General features: G+C 43.1%; 1 protein-coding gene across 3 annotated transcripts in view; it reads right to left on the reverse strand.

Moving 5' to 3' along the window:
- The window catches only part of RACGAP1 (Rac GTPase activating protein 1), a 33,988-nt gene extending 21,554 nt beyond the window's left edge, over positions 1-12,434 (reverse strand). Inside the window, exons 1-4 of one of the 3 annotated variants that reach the window (XM_077328615.1) lie at positions 12,357-12,434; positions 7,165-7,233; positions 3,443-3,542; positions 2,223-2,425 (exon numbers count right to left, since the gene is read on the reverse strand). In XM_077328615.1, the coding sequence (XP_077184730.1) occupies positions 2,223-2,425; positions 3,443-3,533 (294 nt within the window). In that variant the 5' untranslated portion in view covers positions 3,534-3,542; positions 7,165-7,233; positions 12,357-12,434. Of the gene's footprint in view, positions 1-2,222; positions 2,426-3,442; positions 3,543-7,164; positions 7,234-8,239; positions 8,377-8,561; positions 8,581-12,356 lie in introns of those variants that run through there. The other 2 variants (XM_077328617.1, XM_077328616.1) reach the window with 2 other exon arrangements.
- Between the last annotated feature and the right edge of the window lie 9,166 nt (positions 12,435-21,600).

Genomic DNA, 21,600 nt, shown 5'->3' on the forward strand with positions numbered 1-21,600 from the left:
TACCAGGACATGTATGACAGTGCCAGGTTCTTTCCTGACCGGGAAGGACTGCAGTCAGCTCACCATCCAAAGTTGGTGAAAGATACTCATGTCATTACTGCAAGCTGCTTAGTCACACAAGGCCTTGGTCCAGCAATGCCCTCAACACCTAGAACAGCATATTTCCATTTATTTCCATTTCATCTAGCTTAGAAACTCACCTTATTTAGTTTCTGCAGATTTATCCACACTGACCAAAGCTACCACAACCTCCATAAGGGACTACATTAATAGGCTCTATTGGAGGGGAGGGGGGTGCTTTTGAAGATCTCTCAGAAGCTTTAACTGGTGCAGACTACAGAGGCAAGACCCCAACCCTATTGTAGTCTGCAATCAGCCACTTGAAAGGTAACTATAGTACTGTGTTAACTATATTGTCCACCTATTTCTTTCTGGGCTAAATTCAAAGTGCTGTCATTAACCTTTAAAGCAGTGGTCCCCAACCTTTCTGACCACGCCCGCGCATCGGGCCTCGCCCGCATGGGCCGCGCCCTCCCGCAGTAAGAAGCTTCCCGGGCCGCAAGCTTGCGGCCTGAGAAGTTTTTTACTGCGGGGGGAGCCGCGGCCCGGCACCATGGCCTTCGCGGCCCGGCAGCGGGCCGCAGGTTGGGGACCACTGCTTTAAAGCCTTTCACAGTCAAGAGCCCCTCATATTTACTGAATGTCATCTTTTGGCATAACTCCTACTCATTCTTCAGACAGTCTTTTTTAGACATCTTCTTGGAACTGCCCATCTAACAATAGTCAGGTTGCTGTTTTTTTTCCTGTAGTGGTACCAGTTCTTCACAATGGTTTACCAAATGGGTATGGAATGCACCTTCACTTTTTGCATTCAGGAAGGCACGTACAACAGTTTCATTTCAAAGCTCATGCGGTGAAGGGCAACTGTTTTGATGGGCATACTGTGCTGTTTTCATGTTTTTCCCCCATCCAAGACTAATAAAACCACACTGGGAGAACAGGCGATTTATCCCTTCTTCCATGCACCTGACCAAATCAGCCTCCCTCTCCATTTCTGTCTTAAAATTACTGCAACTATCTCTTCATAGATCTCCTGGCATCACTTCTGATTCGGCTCTCAGCGAGAGGTCACACTGCTGCAGCAGATGTGCCAAACTGACCTTCTGACATGGAAGAGCACGTGAAGACTGCTTGAGTCAGAAAAAGATCACAAAAGTAATGTCTGAACATAATATCTTATGTATGCTTGCATTTAAGACTTTTTAAATGTTGAAGCACCTTCTGGCCAGAAAACTGCTTCAGCAGAGGCATACAATATGGAAAAAGATTAGAAATATCTACTGAGCACTAGCAGAATCTGCCAATCAGCAAGAGGCTTCATACACAAGAGGGGTTCCAGCATTGCCTGGAATTTTGCTCCCCAAGAACAAATCAGACTAAACTTTCAGTGTTCTCTACTTACTTTGCCTAGAGAAATTTCACTTCCCATAATCTATCTTTGCACACTGCTTAGTTAATCACAAAAGGGCCAATGTAGTGTAGTTGGTACTGGACTAGAATCTGGGAGACCCGTTTAAATCTCCAATCTGACCGCAAAATCTGCTGGGTGACTCTGGACCAATCACACACTCTACAGCCTAACCTACCTCGCAGGGATGCTGCAAAAATAAAATGTAGGTGAAATGAAAGTTATAAATTCCGAAACATGGCATGAGCTTAGAGGACTTGTGTCACTTGTATCAGTGTCATCAGGAATAATGCCTGAAGCTTTCAAGCAGTCACATCACTCTGTTTTAGTATTATAAAGTGAAATAATGATTATTTCAATGACAAAATGCAGTATCTCAAAAAAACTTCCTTAAAATAACAAATCTGGGTACCACAAAGGTAGACAATTGGGTATTTGTTGTTCTTTAAAACCCCCGAAAGACCCTTCCTTTTCCTAGTAAACAAAACATCCATGTTTAGAGACAGTAAACTGTGTTATACAATACAGGAGAGCTGCCATTTAATTTCTCTAAGTATACTTAATTGACCAACATTGGAAACGAAGATACTGACAGATCCACAAGATTTTTCTTATGTCAAGCTTGCTGCATATAATAACATGAGAATTGAGAAGACATTAATATTTCTATGTTAACATGTAAGGCGGAAGACTTATCTGACCCACAGAGACACTATCAAAGGAAAACCAATTTAGGAAACAATGCAGTACACACCAACTTTTCACAGTCGGCTTCAGCTCGCTGTCTTCTCTTGATCTCCACATCCACTTGATTTCGAGCATGTTTCAATTTCACATCCAAGGCACTACGTTCAGTTTCTGTTTTCATCAGAAGATCTTTGTACTTGGCAACCTCATGATCCATTTTCTGCCACCTTTTCCTGAACTCCTCAAAATTCTTAGCCAGCTGGATAAACTCTGGAAAGAACACATATTACAATCCATTTACCTAATCTATTTCTTTCATATTTTTTTGCTCTCACATTTCCTTCTAAACTCACTCACTAAAAATTTCCCGTAATGTGAAAACAGCAAGAATGCCAAGGTGGTGCCTATCTTAATCAGAACATGGCAACAACAAGAGCCTGATTAGTGCACACTAACTATATCACAAATCAAGCTTATTCCTCTCATCATCATCATCATCCATTATTTCTGTTCAACTACTCAGTCTGATTCAAAGCCTGTGACTAAGACCACTTAACTAAAAATGCAAACGATGACAATTGTCTTACCAGAGACTGGAGCTGCAGCTAGAATCAACTTGAGAATGGATTATTTTATGGTTACAGATTAGCACATCAGAAAGATGTTCAACTGTACAATACAAATGTAACTGCTGTAATATGCTTCAGCAGATGTAGATTAATATTATAGGTGTCTGGGCCAGAAACTCTATTCAGTTAGATAATTATACAAATATTGATTTGAAAGGAAAAAGTCAATTTCCTTTAGCTGCTTAAAGCCGCCCTAAAGAGAATATAAACATTCCACCCAGCAAACCTACATCTACAGAAGCTTGCACAAACCCGCCTCTAGCCAATGCCTCCCCCCCAGGACATTATTTACGGATGTGGTTACTGTGACACAGCACAGACTTCCCTTGGGCTCTTCAAAGACCTGCAATGGTATACAACAATGTAACATCACATCCCCGAGGCAACAGATAGAATAAAGTAACTACTGAAACTATTAGTGTTTTAACCCCACACTCTACACTGTTGCCTAGAAACCATATTGCACAAAACCAAGTATGCAGATCAGTTTTCTGCAGAAAGAGGGCACCCCCCCCACGCACCAACATCATAACTATTACTAAACTACTACATTTAAAGTATACTTTAAAGCACAGAGTAGGAAGGGGCTTCCAAATATTGATTTTTGCCTCTCTGACATTAGTAATCTGCATAGTATCCACACAAGAAGGTGACTTACGATATTCATCGCCTTCATTTAGAATTTCTGCCTGGCGCATGAGTTGGTCAAACAGATTCCGTATATTCAGCATTGCTGTCTCCATCTTCATGCCAGGAAACTGAAATAATTCAAAGATTAGTCTGTTCTTTCTCCATTTCTCCTGCCACATACAGCAATTCTTGCCAATGTGATTAAGTCGGAACCTCAAACACACACCACATTATGGAGATTGTCATTTGCAGGAAAACAAGATAAGAAAAGGGAACATTCCAATATATATAGGGCATCGTCAACTTATATAGTGCTTAATTCTTAAGCAAAACTAGACAGATCCCTGCTCCTAAAAAACTTACAATATAAAGCAATGGAAAAAGAACAAGTTCTCCTAGAGACAATTGATACTTTGGAGTGTAGACTCTATGGCATTGTACCCCATCAAGTTCCCTGTCCTCCCCAGACTCCATCCCAAAATCTCTAAGAGTTTCCCAAACTTGCTCTGGCAGGTCAACCTAACCATTCCCCACTGGTGACCAAGGGGGACCCGGTAACACTGTCACACATAAGGCGTGTACAGAAGAGATTTGAAGAACAGAAGTGAAACCATTTAGAATGGAACAAGGTTGGCCATCACATATGGGCTTTTGGGGTAAAAAAAAAAACAAATTTTTAACATCAAAAACATTTTTAAATTGCCAATTATATAACAAGTGTCCCAGTGTAAAATGCACCCTGAAAGTTAATGTTAAAAATTCTAGTTCATAATCTCTCAAAACTAATTCCATCAGATGAATGAATATACTTTTTATGTAAGGAATAAAGTATAGGGAGATATCCAATTTGGACTTAAGGACTAGAAATATGACCAAACCTATATATTGCACGAATTATATAAAAAAATATTTAGCCAGCCCATTTTGGAGGCACTTTCTTTACAGAAAGGCTTCAACGACATTCAAACCCCATATATTTTTACTTTTCTTGTTTTAAATAGCCAGCTCCTAGCATATAACAAGCTGCCTTGAAACTCTTCTCTGTATTAACAGCAATTTGCCATGCAACACAGGGAACTGCTATTTGAGATAAAATGAACCTAAAGCTTCCTTTTGTTCTATGAGCCTGTTTCATGGTTCTTTGTATCCCAGCCTTAGTCCTCAAGTGAGAAGTTTGCAGAATATCCTTGCATACAGATGGAGCCAAGAAGAAATCCATTAATTTCACCAATGTTCCCCTCCTCTATGAGCAGAAATTCTGTAGAGCAAGAGGCACAATGGGATACATGGCCAGCGTCTTAGATTATGTTCTCAAGATGTACTTAAAAACGATTTACTAAGTTGACACCAATATGATTCACTGTTCAAGCAAGCAGGTAGCAAGCATTCTTCTTCAGGAAGAGCACAGGGAGGGAGAGAGCCTGATTTAGATCAGCCTTTTCCTTTTCAGATTTAGATTGCTCCATTCACCATGGACTGAAGTATAAATCAGGATTCCTTTTCAAATTCTCTGGAGCACTAAAAAAGTTTCCTATCAAGCTTAAAATTAGCATAGCTTTTCGAAACAAAATGAACATGAGACAGCCAAAAGGCATAGCTGGGGGAAAGTGCAACAGAAATTGCAAGTTTATTTTTGTAAGTTACTGTTCCTAGGGCAAATGCTTATAAAATCTATGTCATGGTCAGCATATTTCCAAAGAAGTAGAGCTAGTGACATCACAGGGGTGATTAAAAGAGAAATGGCTAACTCAGCAGCGTGGAAATTGCTTCTTCAAACCACATAGCTGTCGGAAATGCGTATGGGAATGATGGCTGATAAATTAATATCAAGCAGAGGAGGGATGCTTATATTGTACCATATTTTGGCATCTACGCCAAACAATATACCACTTGCACAGCTAGAAGGGCACAGAATTTTTTTTGTGTGAATGATAAAAAAAAAAAAACTTTCTGACCAAGCATGCTTTCATAGCTATTCAGCACAGAAGACTTCAACGGGCTCCACGGGAGAAGGTTGCCACATAAATTCACTGACCACCCTCACACACACACACACACACACACACACTTCAGTCCCCACATATTAACTATGAACAAAACTTGTAAAGAAAAAAAGTATCCATTTGGCTTATCAGTAATGCTCTGGTTCAGAGAACGTGCTTTCTGCAACAACTGGCACTGAATCCAGGAACTGTTTTTCCAAAACTTTTATACCTAGATATTTAGATTCATTTATTTGGAAATTTATATGCCACCTTTTACCCACAAGTCCCAGAGTGGGTCACAGTAATTACAAAAAGGTATATAAAACAATCTAAAATACATATAAAACACAAAACAGTACCCAGAGGAGCTAAACATCAAAGGCCTGGGTGAAAAGGTGTGTTTTAGCCAAGCCCCCAAACCGATATAGTATAGGTACTTGGCAAATCTCTAGAGGCTGCTCCAAAGTCTGGGGACCAGTGTAGAAAAGGCCCTCTTGCATGTCACTGTCCCTTGCACCTCTGAGAGACATGGAACTACAAGTAGGTCCCCTCCTTGAGATCCCAGTGCTACTTGGGAGAAGATGCTACTTCAGATAACTGGGATCCAAACCTTTTAGGATTTTATATATTAATAACACCTTGAATACGGCTTGGTAGCAAGTGCATATCTTTCAAGACTGGCATGATAAGCATCCAGTCAGGAATTTCCATCAGCAGTCAAACTGCTGCATTCTGCAGCAGTTCCAGCCTCCATACCACCTTCAAGGGTAGCCCAATGTAGAATGCATCAGTAATCTAATCTGGATTACCAGAGTGCAGATCAATGTGGCAAAGTTATCCCTACCCAGGAAAGGTTGAAGCTAGTGAACCAGTTGGAGATGGAGGTAGGCACTCCTAGCTGCCTCTGTCACATTAGTCTCAAATGACAGAAATGAATCCAAGAGCACACCCAGATCACCTATTCTTTCTGGGGCAAAACAACCTCATCCAGAATCAGAACAAAATGACCCCATCCAGAATTGAGAGTCCTTTAACTTCCTGGACTCCGGATCCCTTGACACACAGAACTCAACTGTCTCCTCTAACTCAGAAGGAATGGAGAGACAGAGATGGGTACCATCAGCACACCGATGGGGAAACAAATTTTGGAAAAATGGAAGTATGCAGTAATGACTTTCCTATCAAACATAAACTTACTTTGCTACTTAACAAAGCTAACTCTATTAGTGAGCAAGGGTGCTCTATTTTACATACTAATGGAATTTATTAGTTTTATTCAGACAAAATTATGACATAATTTTGAGAAAGTTATAAACTGCTATACCAGTTTGCATATGTATTTTAATTTTTCTATCTATGAGGGGGGAAATCTGAAAACAGAAAAATCCCCCTATTATTTCTTCCAAATTCTTTCTACAAGAGAGTCCATAAAAACAATAACTATACACTAAATTTAGGAGAGGCTCATGGGCTTTGAGGAACAAGGTGTAAAGTGGTACTTTTCAGGGAGACATTTTTCTGAAAGGAGATATTAGTGGGTATTAGTGGGTTACATTGTATTTATTGTGGGTTTGTAATTTTTGTTATTTGCTTTGAGCCTTTAGGAGAAAGGCAACCTGGAAAGAAAGAGAGGATACTTTAGGAAAGACAGTGTGTGTAGCAGAGGAAATGAAGCATTTCTGGGCAGCTCTGGTTCAGCTGAGCAGAAGCACAGAATGGGGATAAAAAAACTGTATAGTTATATTTTGTCAATATAATGTTGTACCTTAACTTTTCTTCTGCATCAAGCTCAGAGTCAAAGGCTGTGCCTGTTTGTAGAACTTCTGTTTTTAACCTAATAAAAATAGAATAAAATCAAGAAGTTAAAGCTCTGCATGTTAAAACGCACAAGATGTACTATAGAGATTCTGAGATTCTGACAACCTAGTTAACCCGGTAACATTTGAAGCAATAGTACATTTCGGGGCAGCAAGTATCATTCACAATATGGCCTCAGCACAATATAGTAAATATCTCTGTACTCATAGATCAAGACTGACTTAAGAGGCAACCACATATGAGAATTCGCCCTCATGGCCCATGGTTACAGATGCAAGAAGAGGAAAACACACGAGACGCTGATATGCATTAAGAAAGCTTAAAAAAAACCATACAGTTCTTTTGGTCCATACCGTACTTTCTTTACATGACTGTGGCTATTCTGCATGTTGGATTTAAGCACGCAAGAGCTATGCTCAAGGCTTTTTCTTAGGAGGTATAAAGACAAGGAAAGTTCAGAAACCTGTTCTATATTTAAAATTATGACCGGTCACATGTAGCAGTTTCCACTGTAACCACCTCAGCTATCATGAAAGGTTAGCCACTTAAATAGGTTTGAATGGTTGCCTGCAGCCTAGTCTGAATATCAGTATCTTAACTTGTTGTACTAGTTGAAATATAATTATAGGGAGTGAAAAACAGGCCTGTTTTCAAAAGGCTGGCTCGCATTCTCAAAAAACAGCAGTTTTTGAACAACATTACAAAGAAGAAAAATTCTGATTTGTTTTAAACATTGCAAGGAAAAAAACTGAAGACTAACTTGACAGATAAACTGGAATATAAAGTCATTTTTTGAAGCCAGTATGTGTGCTCCACAGAGTCACTTAACAGAACATCTTTCTTCTGAAAACATGGCATTTACAAGACTTTCATGAATTTACAGAATGAAATCTTAAGAGAACCAAAGGTCACAGGATAAGACAGTTGATAAAGTACAAGCGATCAAAGGTAATCCTTCTTCGTAAGGGTCAGAGCTATCTCCTCAATCTTACAGTCTTATTTTACATAATAATAACTCTCACAATTTCACAGGATTCCAAAGACTTTAACCTTCACACTGGTTGACTGCCTCTTTGTTTCAACTGTTTCTAAATTATGATCATCTTTAAGAATGTTTGGATGCAGGAACTCTCCCGGTTTATGAGGTCATAAAGTCAGGGTTGATTCAGAAATGGCTCTGGTTGGTTTAAAAACAACAACAACAATACAACGATATTGTGCACAAAAAACAGACACGGCATCATGTTATGGCTGTATTGGTAGCAACTGAGATTCAAGAATAGAAGGAATCCCAACACCGCCTTGTGCAGAAGACCATTTTGAAAAGGAGGTTTCTCCAGTTACCTGTTCAATCTATTTCCAAGGCTCCAACATTAAGTTTTAAGTTCCATCTTCAGTTGTTTATTCATCAGTCTTGTGCAGATACGAAAAAGTCCAGGTTTGTTGGCATCAGTGCCAAATTTTATACCCTGTACTAGACTAGAAACCCTAATCAAAAAGTTCCTAAATGCAGAAAACTTCCAGTAAGGCACAGTGGCATTCAAGTATTCAAAAGGATGCAGCCTGGGGTTATCAACCAAGTAATAACAAGATTCAGCCAAGTACAATCAACTGCCATAGGAAACCTGTTTCAGAGCAGAGTAATTATTACCTTATAATTACTTTAAAGTTTTCTGGTTGTAAGGACCAGGATTTCAACACATTTTCTGAGCTAGACCAGAATGATGATTGTCTTGATAGTATTGCCAAGGGTCCCTTGTAAAACATGTTACCAGTGATCAGGCAACTAAAAAGTTTTCATCCTAGATAAAATGAACTCAAGCTGATAACTTTCATACTTTCTCAATACACTAACACCCTTTAGATCACCTTAGCTCTAACATTATCATGTCTCATTCTTTTGCAATCTTATGAAAAGCATCCTGTGCCAGTTTGGTGTAGTGGTTAGGAGTGCGGACTTCTAATCTGGCATGCCAGGTTCGATTCTGCGCTCCCCCACATGCAGCCAGCTGGGTGACCTTGGGCTCGCCATGGAACTGATAAAACTGTTCTGACCGAGCAGTGATATCAGAGTTCTCTCAGCCTCACCCACCCCACAGAGTGTCTGTTGTGGGGAGAGGAATGGGAAGGCGACTGTAAGCCGCATTGAGCCTCCTTCGGGTAGGGAAAAGCGGCATATAAGAACCAACTCTTCTTCTTCTTCTAGAATCCTGCAGCCCTGGAGGCTTAGACACCAACTTGATAAAGACCTAAAGAATGAATCTCCAAAAGGCACTGAAAAGCAACAGTTATCAGATCACATAAGATATATTTCCAAGCATGACTGCTATCCTCAGGGCAAGTATGTCAGCATGATGATGACGTAATGGCAAATTATTGTGTTGTAGAGCAGGGAAGGGAACCAGCCCAACCGGCAAGCCTTGACTGCTGTACAGTGTTTGTCTAATACCTTACTGATCACATCCTGCCTAACTCTTTTTAACTGGAGTTGCCAGTGACTGAACCTAGGACCTTCTGCAAGCCAAGCAGTTGCTCTACCACTAAACCATGACCCATCCCATGCCATTTCATCCGGTGTCCTCACAAACTCTCATCAGCACTTCTCACATTATCCCTCCACTCTGGCACACAACCACTCTGTTCGAGCTTTGCAACATTCTAGAGAACCATTCCTCAGTATATCCCGACCACCCAACTACATCCCAGTTCCCTTTCTATCATTTGCCTTCCCGCTCTTGGGATATGCCTCTTACTCCCAGTTTCCATCTTCACTTCTTTCCTGGCCCTCCCTACACTCTCATTTCTGCCATGGGTTCTTCCACTGAAATGAGCTTCCCCAAATCAAGGACAAGCACCTCATTCTCAAATTTAAAACCTTCCATACTCTTTGAGTTCTCTAGTTGATCACTGCTTCCATATGATTAACTGAATGCCCTAGGTTTCTGTGACTATCTTCAAACAGTTCTTCTTCTGCCAGCTCAAACTCCAGATGTCTGAGATATCTCATCTTTCTTCTTGTACTCTTTTCACACTACCTGACAGCACTACCACCCATCCCGTTGATCAGGCTAAAAATCTTGTTTTTTCACGTAAGCCACTTCTAGATCCAGCACAGGATTCTCATCCTCACAACTAAAGCCACCCCCCCAAAAACCCCATGACTTCACCACCCCACTATCTCTTTGCCTATTATTCATCCAGCTCCTCAGAATGTTTTCTGAAGATTTACAATAAAAATTGAGTGTGATAGCACCTTTAAGACCAACAAAGATTTATACAAGGTGCGAGCTTTTCAATGCATGCACTCTTCTTCAAACAATCATGTGCTCAAAAGCTCATACCTTGGGGAAAAAAAACTTTGTTGGTCTTAAAGGTACTACTGGAATCAATTACTGTTGTGCTACTTCAGACCAACATGGCTACCCACTTGAATCTATCTTTGTGAAGACTTAATCAGCCCTGTCCTCCCTGCCTCTCATACCTAGAATTACCTTCTAGGGCAGCGGTCCGCAAGCTTCCGCGTGCCGCGGACTGTTGTGGAGTTGTGGGCAGAGAGGGCGGCCCGGGGGCCCGCGCACGCGCGGCAGCCCCAGCGCAAACACGCATGCACGTTTGCGCCGCCGCCATGCCGGCGGCTTCCCCTCCCGGCCCCTCCGGATCACAAGCTTCTCTTCCCTCCCCTCCCGAAGTGAGAAGCTTGCCGGGCCGCGAGCTAATCGGCCGCTTTGGTGGCCGATTTGCTCGCGGCCTGGCGAGCTTCTCACTTCGGGGGGGGGGGGGAGGGAAGAAGGAGCCGCGGCCCGCAGGTTGGGGACCACTGTTCTAGGGTGTTTATGCAATGCTTCCTCTTTCTTGGAACCCACCCACAAGAAAACCACCTGTCCTGTAAAACAGTAGTCCCCAACCTTTTTATCACCGGGGACGGTCAATGCTTGACAATTATACTGAGGCCCGGGGGTGGGAGGGGTAGTCTTTTGCCGAGGGATGTCGTTGCCGCCGCCTGAGCCCCTGCTCCACTTGCTTTCCCGCCGGCCCCCCTGACTTCCCACCACCCACTGGGGAGCGCTGCCAGCAGCAGCTGCGCAGTGCCACGCTGAGGGAGAGGCCCAGCCATGGTGGATGCCAGAGAGCACCAAAGGTGAGCCAGCGACACAGTGGCAGGGCAGCCCCCAAGGAGGACAAGGAGGAGCCACGGACCGGTACCAGACCTTGCATCGAGAGTTGGGGACAACTGCTGTAAAGGCTTCAGCACAATCCCTTCATCCTCATCCTCATCGCTACTTAGCCCAAGTGTGAATTGAACTGAGCCATTTTCTTTCATCTCTTTCCCCCACTGTTGCCTTCCCAGTGTCAAACCTCAGATCTGGACCCCTAAAATCTAAGGCCCTTTCTCTCTTCTTGCTATTATCCTTGCAAATCACTGAACGTACTGATAGCAAAATAAAACAAAACAAAAAGCTTGCCACCTTACAAACGGCACATGCACCCACCCAGAACTGATATGGAAATGCTAATGTACTATCTCATGCCTCTCTAGTTTGTCATTCAGGGTGGAATATGACAAAGGGATGACAAGAGAGAGCGAAATCGGCCTTCAAACCCTTCCAATACTTTATACTCAGGCATATTGAGGAAATTTTTTATGATGTGAAAGAAGCCAGAAATACAGGACCGTATTTGGAAGGGCCTCTACCCCCCCCCCCACCCCGTATCACTCTCATTTGGTAACTCTCTAATAACAGGGAATGATTTCCTGCTCACACCCATCCTCTTCCCGCGCCAGTCGTCACCCGAAGCCCACATCCTCCAAGGGACAAGGCGAACCTCAATAAAGTGGACAAAACCAGGGTACAAAGGTTCCCCCCTCCCTTAAAAAAGTTTTTAAGGGCCCTCAGAATCCTGTTTCCTTTGGCTGCAACCCAGTATCACCACTGCCCCTGTAGTCAGAGCTGACTTTATTATGTATGGCCAGAGGCCGTGACAATGTACAGCATGCGAACACTGACCCTGCAGAACCTTATAACCCCCCCCCCACACACACACACACACACACACACACACACACACACCCGGTCTAGGCTGTCCCCCCTCAAGGGGCAGATATGAATGCCCCTCCCCCTTTAGGGTATCATCACCTACCAGTCCCCGGGGTGGGGGGGGGAAGACAGCTTTCCACCCCCTCCTCGAAGCGGCGCGCGACACTTCACCTCCAACGGCAATCTCTCCAGTACAAACGGCTTCTTACGCCCACTCAGGCCCGCCCTCCAGTTTGAATCGCCAGAGCCTAACACCCCTTTCTCATTCGGATTGGCTAAAAGGTACTGGCATGCTGACGCCAATCCTGACGACACTTCCTTCTCGCTGCCCTGTTCTACTTCTGAGTGGGGCGCTTCTGGCGCCTTCTTTCTCGAGGGCGGCGCTGCCCTTAGTTCAGCAGGCGCGAGCCTTCCGCCTTCCGCCTAGGACCGTGGCGAGTGCTTGAATGCTGTTTTGCTTCAGGAATGGAGAAAGGATCCCTTTTCACGCGGGAGAGGTCTCATCGTTAAGGATTTGCGTACGTGGCGCTGCGTTTATTTACCTCCAGTGAAGGTCGAAGCTGGGCTTTACAAAATGTGATCCCCTGTATTATTTAGTATAATATACATAAAAGGACACACAAGAAACGCGTCCCCGACTGGGAAGCTCCAGCCTCACTTTTGGGATCTTGGGAACGGTCGTTTCCCATCTTCTGCTTTTTTGCTGGAGGAGAGGGAATACTTTTTCTGGTCCCTCGACTGCTTTCAACATTCTGAGTATTTTTTCCTAAAATCGGAAGGTCTGGCCATATCACTTATAGCACATTTAGCATCCTTATCCTGCTACCGTGCTGGCCTGGTCTCACATACAGTCCAAACAATTCCTCAAAGGCCTTTTTGAGAAGAAGACAATTGGTTTTTATACCCTGCTTTTTACTACCCAAAGGAGTCTCAAAGCAGCCTATCTTTTCTCCACAATAGACACCCTGTGAGGAAGGTGGGGCTGAGTGACAAAACTGCTCTGTGAGAACAGGTCTAGCAGGACTGTGACTAACCCAAGGTCACCCTGTTGGCTGTATGTGGAAGCGTGCGGAATCACATTCAGCTCTCCAGATGAGTGGCTGCCACTCTCCCAAAAGGTTATACTGCTACTGTTCTTCCCATTGCCAGCTACTGAAAATGAAAGGACCTTACCCACTTTGGATCTAAGGAGAGCATTATTATTTTGCTTAAAAAGATGTTTTAGGAGAGATCAGGATATCTCTGTGTTAAGTGAGTCCCATTAAGGGGGCTTCCTCCCAGATTTTATCTAGATGGATTGTGTTGTGCACAGGGCAAGCTTCCATGCCCATTGAGAATACATGTTCAATTGTTTTCTCCTTTGCCTTTCTGCATGGAATCGCCCTGTTAGAATTTTGAAAAATTGCAACATGGTTGTCAGCCGATACGCTCTGGACCTGTAGGCCAGAAGAGAAGCACAGGTTAGCAAAGCCGTTCTCTCATCATTGTTCATCACCCACCACCTGCTGAATAGCTTGTTAGGATCCTCATGTGGGACCATATAGAAGATTGCTGATAAAAGCAGGATTGCATTTACCTGTAACTGTTCATCAAGGATCTTCTGGGCAAGCACACATACCTTCCCTCCTGCTCAGCTGTATGCTTTCTTGGGTCTTCAGTGGTACTGAGGGTCAGGACGCTTCCTCTGTGACTGAGGGTCAGGGTGCTAGCATGTGGGAGCAAACAACTGTTTGATCAGGAACAGCTCACAGCATGCCTAGATAATTTAGCCTAAAAACCCTCTCTGCGGCATGCCTGCTCATGTGCAATCCCCATTTTTGCCTATTCCAGGCTACAGAAATAGAATTCCATCAAAATCTTTAACAAGAATATGCCAACAGAACTGGAAATGTAAACAATGGCCTACAGACTGGAAACATTGAATTTATATTCTAATTCCCCAAAAAGGGGACACCAAAGACTGCAGCAACTATTGAATGGTCACCTTAATTTCTCACATGAGTTCTCACCTTAATTTCTCAAAATCTTACAAAGACTGTTGCCGTATATGGAATGAGAAATGTTGGGTGTTCAATCTGAATTCACAAAAGAGACACTAGAGATTATGTTGCAGATTTACATTGCTTACTGGAGCATACAAGAGCATTTCAGAAGAAAACCAGTTTCATCGATTACAGCAAAGTTTTGAATGTGTAGATCATGAAAAACTATGGTTGGTTTTAAAAGAAATGGGTTCCCAAGAGACTGCTGTTAGGAAAGGATATGGAGAAATAGAATGGGTTCCAATAAGTAAAAGTGTCGGACAAGGATATAGTTTATCTCCCTATATGTTCAATCTAGATGCAGAACATATAATGAAAGATGGATTATATTTAGATGAAGGTGGAGTGAAAATTGGTAGGAGCATTAACAATATGAAATATGCAGACGACACCACATTACTTGCAGAAAATAGTGATGACTTGAAATGACTACTGATGAACGTTAAAGCAGAAAGTGCCAAAGTAGGATTACAGCTGAATGTCAAGAAGACAAAACTAATGACTACTTTCCACGGGGCTTGTAAAACGGAGCTCTTCTGCCAGGTCTATGGCTGAGAAGAAAAAAGGAAATAACGAGGCACAATGATATAGTAGTCTTCTCTATGTTTGTAAGTGAAAAGGTTATAACATAAAGTCTAAATGGTCAAACATATGATCAAACATAAAGAGTCAACCAAAACAGGATCCTAGGTTAAGTGACCCGCTTTCTATTTTATATTTGTCAGTGGTTGCTCTTCCAATATACTGTTATAGTAGTAGTCGTAGTATCACATTGGCAAAATGCTCATAATCGTTTGGGGATTTCATAAAGTGCCCCTATGGCTGAGGCTGGGTTATGGAAGATCAGATGCACCCCCCCTCCCCCGAAGAGATCACCACTGGGCCAATCAACTGGTGGACTGTCAGATCCTGGAGTCCCCTATGGCACACTGGGAGTCAGCCTAGTGGCTGAGGGGTATGGAGATTTTGCAACCGGGGTATGCTTTAATGGGGATTTTATGTGTATTTTGTATATGGGATTTTATTCTGTAACCCGCCACAAGACAGCTTGCCAGGAGCAGCGGGAAATAAATACATAACAATTCTAATAATACTGAGGAATCATACAACTTTAAGGTTGATGATAAAGAAATTTTCTATTCCTTGGCTGAATCATGTACTCAGTAAAGGAAGCCATGGCTCTCTGTTTGCAAGACCTGAGCCAGGCTGCTAGGATGTTTTAGAGGTCATTAATTCATAGGTTCTCCCTAAATCCTAAGCAACTCAATGGCATTGAACATACTCATAGCAATGCAGATGGTTCCTATTTTCAACTGCCTCCCCTCCCCTCATTTTCCCAGGAGGCAACAGCTAATGTGTGTCTGTGTGGTACCTTGTTATACTAACTGAGAGCCAGTTTGGTGTAGTGGTTAGGAGTGTGGACTTTTAATCTGGCATGCCAGGTTCAGTTCTGCACTCCCCCACATGCAGCCAGCTGGGTGACCTTGGGCTCGCCATGGCACTGATAAAACTGTTCTGACCGGGCAGTGATATCAGTGCTCTCTCAGCCTCACCCACCTCACAGGGTGTCTGTTGTGGGGAGAGGAAAGGGAAGGTTACTGTAAGCCGCTTTGAGCTTCCTTCGGGTAGAGAAAAGTGGCATATAAGAACCAACTCTTCTTCTTCTTCCTCTTCTTCTTCTTCTCCTTCTCATTCTCCTTCTCCTTCTTCTCAGTCACTGGATATATTTCTAAGGATTGTTCATATAAAACTAAGACTTGTATTACATTTCATAACTTTAACAGGACTACAATTGAATGGTAGGGGTTAAGTTATACATCATGCATTTTATGTTCATAAGAAGGTGAAGCTTTAGATCTGTAAGATGTTTTTATTTTCTCTCGAATTTCATCTTTCTTTCTTCTTTTTTCCTCCCAAAGCTTCAGAATTTCTGAAAACGTTACAACTCTGCTTGTCGTACGGCTCTGACTTAGGTCTCCCCATCCAGCCATGTGTCCATGATAAAAAGACAGAAGTTTCTTTTCACCAGAAGAGCCTTCTTGCCACTCCCTACTGCTTCCACTAATGAACTAATCATAGTCCTACTGCTCAGTAATGTTAACATCTGTAAAACTGCCTACTTTAATTTTACTTTTTGTTCTTCCCATCTGCTTTTATTCATTTCTTAATCTAAAGCAATTTTTAAACTGTCTGGGCAATTGTTGCTACAGTGCACAGCACTTCTGTGTTTCCCTCATTCCCACAGCATAGGCTGAAGTGATTCCAGTGTCTCTGTATTTGTGTGCTTACAACTCCCCAGGCAACATAAACATACAGGACTACTGATCTTTTGAAGGATGGTGGTAGCTGGTGTTTAAGAGAAAAGGAGGGGGAGAAAAAGCTCTGCAATAATATAGGGATGGCGATTCAGGCTGGAAGCCTGGGCACACTTAATAGGGAGATAGTCCTCTTAAACTCAGTGGGAGTTACTTCTGAGTAGACCTGCTTAGGGGCTCATTCTAGAGCACCTTTACTAGGTGTACCCTGGCCGGGGTCATAGGTGCAAAACTGACCTCACAAGAACCATAGATGAGATTGTCCCTATGTTTGGGTGCTCACACTTCACAGGCCCCGTTTGTCAAAATGGTCATATTTCACCCATGGCCTGAGCAACAGGGAACAGGTGAGTGTGAGACATGCACACAGAGGGATGCAATGGTAGAATGTTGGTCTGGGATCCGGGAGACCCCCGTTCCGCTATGAAAGCTTACTAGCTGACTATGAGCTAGTCACACACTCTCAGCCTGAAAATTTAGCCAGAGCAGCGTATTGTCCATTTTTAGTTCTAGGCATTTTTCCAGTGATAATAGACCCATTTTGAGAGTGGTAGATGAAAACTTAGAAATCTGTTTGCTAGGAGACTTACAATGCAATTCTAAGCCCAGTCTGAAGGCAACAATGTGAACATACCATTGTGTGTTATGTTGTCACTGATCCAATATCTCTTGCCCTCTGTTGTCTTGCAACAAGCTGCTCCTACACCTCTGCCCTCCTCTACCTATTGGAACCTGAGCTGTCGTGTGGGAGAGGTTTTAAGCTTTCAATGGCATGGGTTTGTTCCGCCAGGTGATATGGTAGCCTGCCTTTCCTTCCTTTCCTGTGTGCTCACCTGTCAAAAGGGAATGTGTTGACAAGAGAGACGGAGAGGCTGATTCTGTGAAGATATAAGGGGGTGGCAGGTTACAGTGGACGAGCAATAGGGTTGTGAGTGTCCTGCATAGTGCAGGGGGTTGGACTAGATGACCCAGGAGGTTCTTTCCAAACAGTACCCAGAGGGTACTTGTTAATGGTTCAGCATCTTGGAAAAGAGTGACAAGTGAAGTACCCCAAGGATCTGTCCTGGGGCCTGTGTTGTTCAACATATTTATAAATGATTTGGATGAGGGATTAGAGGGGATACTTATTAAATTTTCAGAAGATACTAAACTGGGAGGGGCAGCAAATACAACTGAAGACAGCAACAGAATACAGGATGGTATTGATAGGCTTGAGAAGTGGGCTAAACTGAATAAAATGAAGTTCAATAGGGACAAATGTAAAGTTCTGCATTTAGGTAGGAAAAACCAAATACACCAATATAAGATGGGGAGAGATCAGAATATCTGACTTGTCTTGGCAGTAACATGTGCAAAAAGGATCTAGGAGTCTTAGTAGACCATACATTGAACTTGAGTTAGCAGTAGGGTTGTGCAAGGGGGTCCCGATTTGGTTCGATTCGGGTTCGAATGAAACCGATTTGGACCAATTCGGATCCGAATCGTGCCGATTTGGATCAATCTGAATAGATTCGGAGGCAATGCAAGTCAATGGAGACATTGACTTGCATTGGAAATCCTTCCCCTGCCTTTCCCGGGGGCTGTGTAAGTTGTACCACTGAGAGGGGGGTGTAAGTTGTACCACTGAAACTACTTAGGGAGGGACCAAGGGGTTCAATTGGTTCAACTGGGCTCCCCAGTTGAAGAGGGATGTTGACAAACTGGAACATGTCCAGAGGAGGGCAACAAAGATGGTGAGGGGTTTGGAGACCAATGAAGAAAGGTTGGGGGAGCTTGGTTTGTTTAGCCTAGAGAGGAGATGACTGAGAGAGGATCTGATAACCATCTTCAACTATTTAAAATGGTGCCATATGGGGGATGGAGCAGAATTGTTCTCTCTTGCCCCAGAGCAACAGACCAGAATGAATGGGATGAAATTAATTCAAAAGAAATTCCATCTAAACATCCGGAAGAAGTTCCTGACAGAGCAGTTTCTTAGTGGAACAGGCTTACTCGGTTGGTGGTGGGTTCTTCATCTTTGGAAATTTTTAAACAGAGAGTAGATAGCCATCTGACGGAGAGGCTGATTCTGTGAAGGCTTAATGGGGTGGCAGGTTACAGTAGATGAGCAATTGGGATGTGAGTATCCTGCATAGTGCAGGGGGTTGGACTAGATGACCCATGAGGTCCCTTCCAACTCTATGATTCTATGATTCTAAGAGGGGAGTTAACCCCCATATGCAGAATGGGGGTCCAAGGCACACCACAGTCCTCCATACAACAGTGGTGGTGGGGAGGATTGTGTTGTCTTTGAGAGCACATTCCTTTATATCTTTTACAGGTGTGGATAGGGGCAGGGCGAGGCCAGGGAGCGATGAAAGAGAAGGCATGCATTAGCTAAATGTCTGGATTGATTGGATACGTCTAGCATGGGAGCATTGTTGGCACGACACTCCATGTCTCATGGGTGGTGTCACTATGGACTGGGTTGCAACTGCTGTATTCTCCGCTACTTGAAATTTGATTGGGGGGGGGATTTCTGTTCATTGCTGACTGAGGATAAGATACTGACTACTTGCCTTTTTTGGTGTCTTTGTGAAATGTTCTTAGTGCGAGATGCCAGAGTTCTTCAGGCTTCAGCCCTATTCCTATGATTTCTAAATGTTATATTTCTGGCTTGGGTAATGGGGGATGCATCTCAATTCCAAATATGTGTACATACATGATACCTTAGGATGCATTCAGACATCTCAATTTCAGGGAAATTTGCAAGAAGCTAATTTGTTGCTTAGATTCCTATACATTTTTTTCTTAACTGCAGGCAAATGTGATGTCTTAAGTATTCTCAAGTACCCACTGATTTGAGTCACAGTCTGCTTACCAATCACAATTAAGGAGCCAGTTTTATGATGGACTATTTGTTCATAAACAGCCTGAACCAATTCATCAGATTATGTTTTGTAAACTGTACAGTACAGTGTAATAAGCAATATTTCATGCATGTACATTCTTACACAGACTGATGGGAGACCTGGTTTCCTCACAGATCTGTCATTGTTGTTTACTGTGGAACTGTGAGTCTTATAAATAAAGAATTTAATCTGTCAGTTGGTGACTATAAATAAAACTTTAAAAAAACCAGTCTCACTATTTGGTGTTCATTTTAGTCCATGTCATCATTGAGGTTCTTTGACATGTGCATGTTTTGTTACAGCTTTATGGGAGTTATAATACCTGACTAAGTCAACCATGACCCTGGGAGGAGAATCAATCTTACCTATTGTGCAAATAGCAGAGAAACTTGCATGGCCCAAGGAAACAAAACTAAAACATCACAGATGTCACATAGGCACAACAATGCTCAACAGTTGACCAAGGTAGACGGTAGCAACATGAGGCCCAGCTCATGAGTGAACATGGTATGCTTGCCTTCCACACCCATTTTCTGTGAAATTTATATCACGAGTGATGAACGAAGCTGTAATTGTGGAGTGTAAGAGAAGTGGCAGTCCCACAAATATGAGGCCAAGGCCACAAAGATAGATTCTTGTGGGTAGCCATGTTAGTCTGAAGTAACAGAACAAAATTTGAGTCCAATATCACCTTTAAGACCAATGAACTTTCATTCAAGGTGAGCTTTGGTGTGTATGCACACTTCCTTGGACAATGGAACAATTGTCTGCAAACGTGTGCATGCACATGAAAGTTCACACCTTGAATAAGGCCACCAAGGGTTCTGTACGTGATGGCTAGTATCTTAAATTGAGCCTAGCAACTGATAGAGTGACTGCCAAATGCATGTTCTGCCTAGCTCCTGATGATACCTAAACTGTGGTGTTCTGCACCAATGAGTTTCAGAGCAGATTTTGAGGGGAGACCAATGTACAGTGCATTATGATATAACACCAAGGCTCATGACTGACTCAACAAGAGTCAGTTGAGCCCATTAAAAGTGGGGTGCACCATATCCTTAAAAACCTCAATTTCCCCAGCTAGTATTATCTCCGTTTTTTCCTGACGCTTCCTTCAAGCACCTCAACAAGACTGCAAATCCACTGTCTCAGAGGCCTAAGATGCACCCAGGAAGAGGCTGGGCCTTTGCCTACATTTACATGGATGTGGTCATCTAAAGCAGGGGTAGTCAACCTGTGGTCCTCCAGATGTCCATGGACTGCAATTCCCATGAGCCCCTGCCAGCGTTTGGAGGACCACAGGTTGACTACCTCTGATCTAAAGCCAACAAGGCTGTCTCTGTCCCATAGCCTAGAATGAAACCAGACTGAAATGGGTTGCACTAAAATACTTTCAGTGAGTGGATATTTTCTGTAGGATCCATTTCACAGGGCTGTTCACATTCTGGAAGGGAGACCACCCGGAAAACGTATCCATTATTGTACCTTGCACTGTATAAAGGAGGGTATTCTTTTTTGTTTTTGTTTTTCTTTTGCTTATTTCATATGAGGCCAAAGGAATACTGGCTTGACTTTAAATGTTTGCCGTTCAGACTGTTGAAGAGTAACTGACTGCAACATACCACAGGGCAGAGGAGAACGCTCGGCAATGTGAAATAATGATGGGGTAATGGAGGCTCCCTTGATAATCCCTATTTTGAGAACGGAAGAGTTACAAGCATGTCCTTGTGAAATGCTGAAGGGCATGTGTCTGCAGCTCATCACCGCAGCTCATCCAGGTTCAGATTATCCCTGCCTGACACAAAGCTCACTTGGGCCACTTCCCTCACTGGGTGGTGGTGGGGCCAAAATATGGATGATAGCACTTTGGAACTTGAACGGGATAAAAACACAGTAGACAGCATCAATGGTCTTCATAGTAAAACCAGAATTCTTGATCTACCAGAGTTTAGAAATTGCTCCTCATAGCTCTAACTGGTATTTTGTATTTTTAAGTTCTATGCCTATCTTTAAACCGCCCGTGGCACCGCGGGCGCCACGGACTAAATAAAAGGCTAAGGGGTTCTAGGGCGGGATGTGTCCATGATGAGGAAGGGTCC

This window comes from Paroedura picta, chromosome 3, assembly GCF_049243985.1.
Source record: "Paroedura picta isolate Pp20150507F chromosome 3, Ppicta_v3.0, whole genome shotgun sequence".
NCBI lineage: Eukaryota > Metazoa > Chordata > Lepidosauria > Squamata > Gekkonidae > Paroedura > Paroedura picta.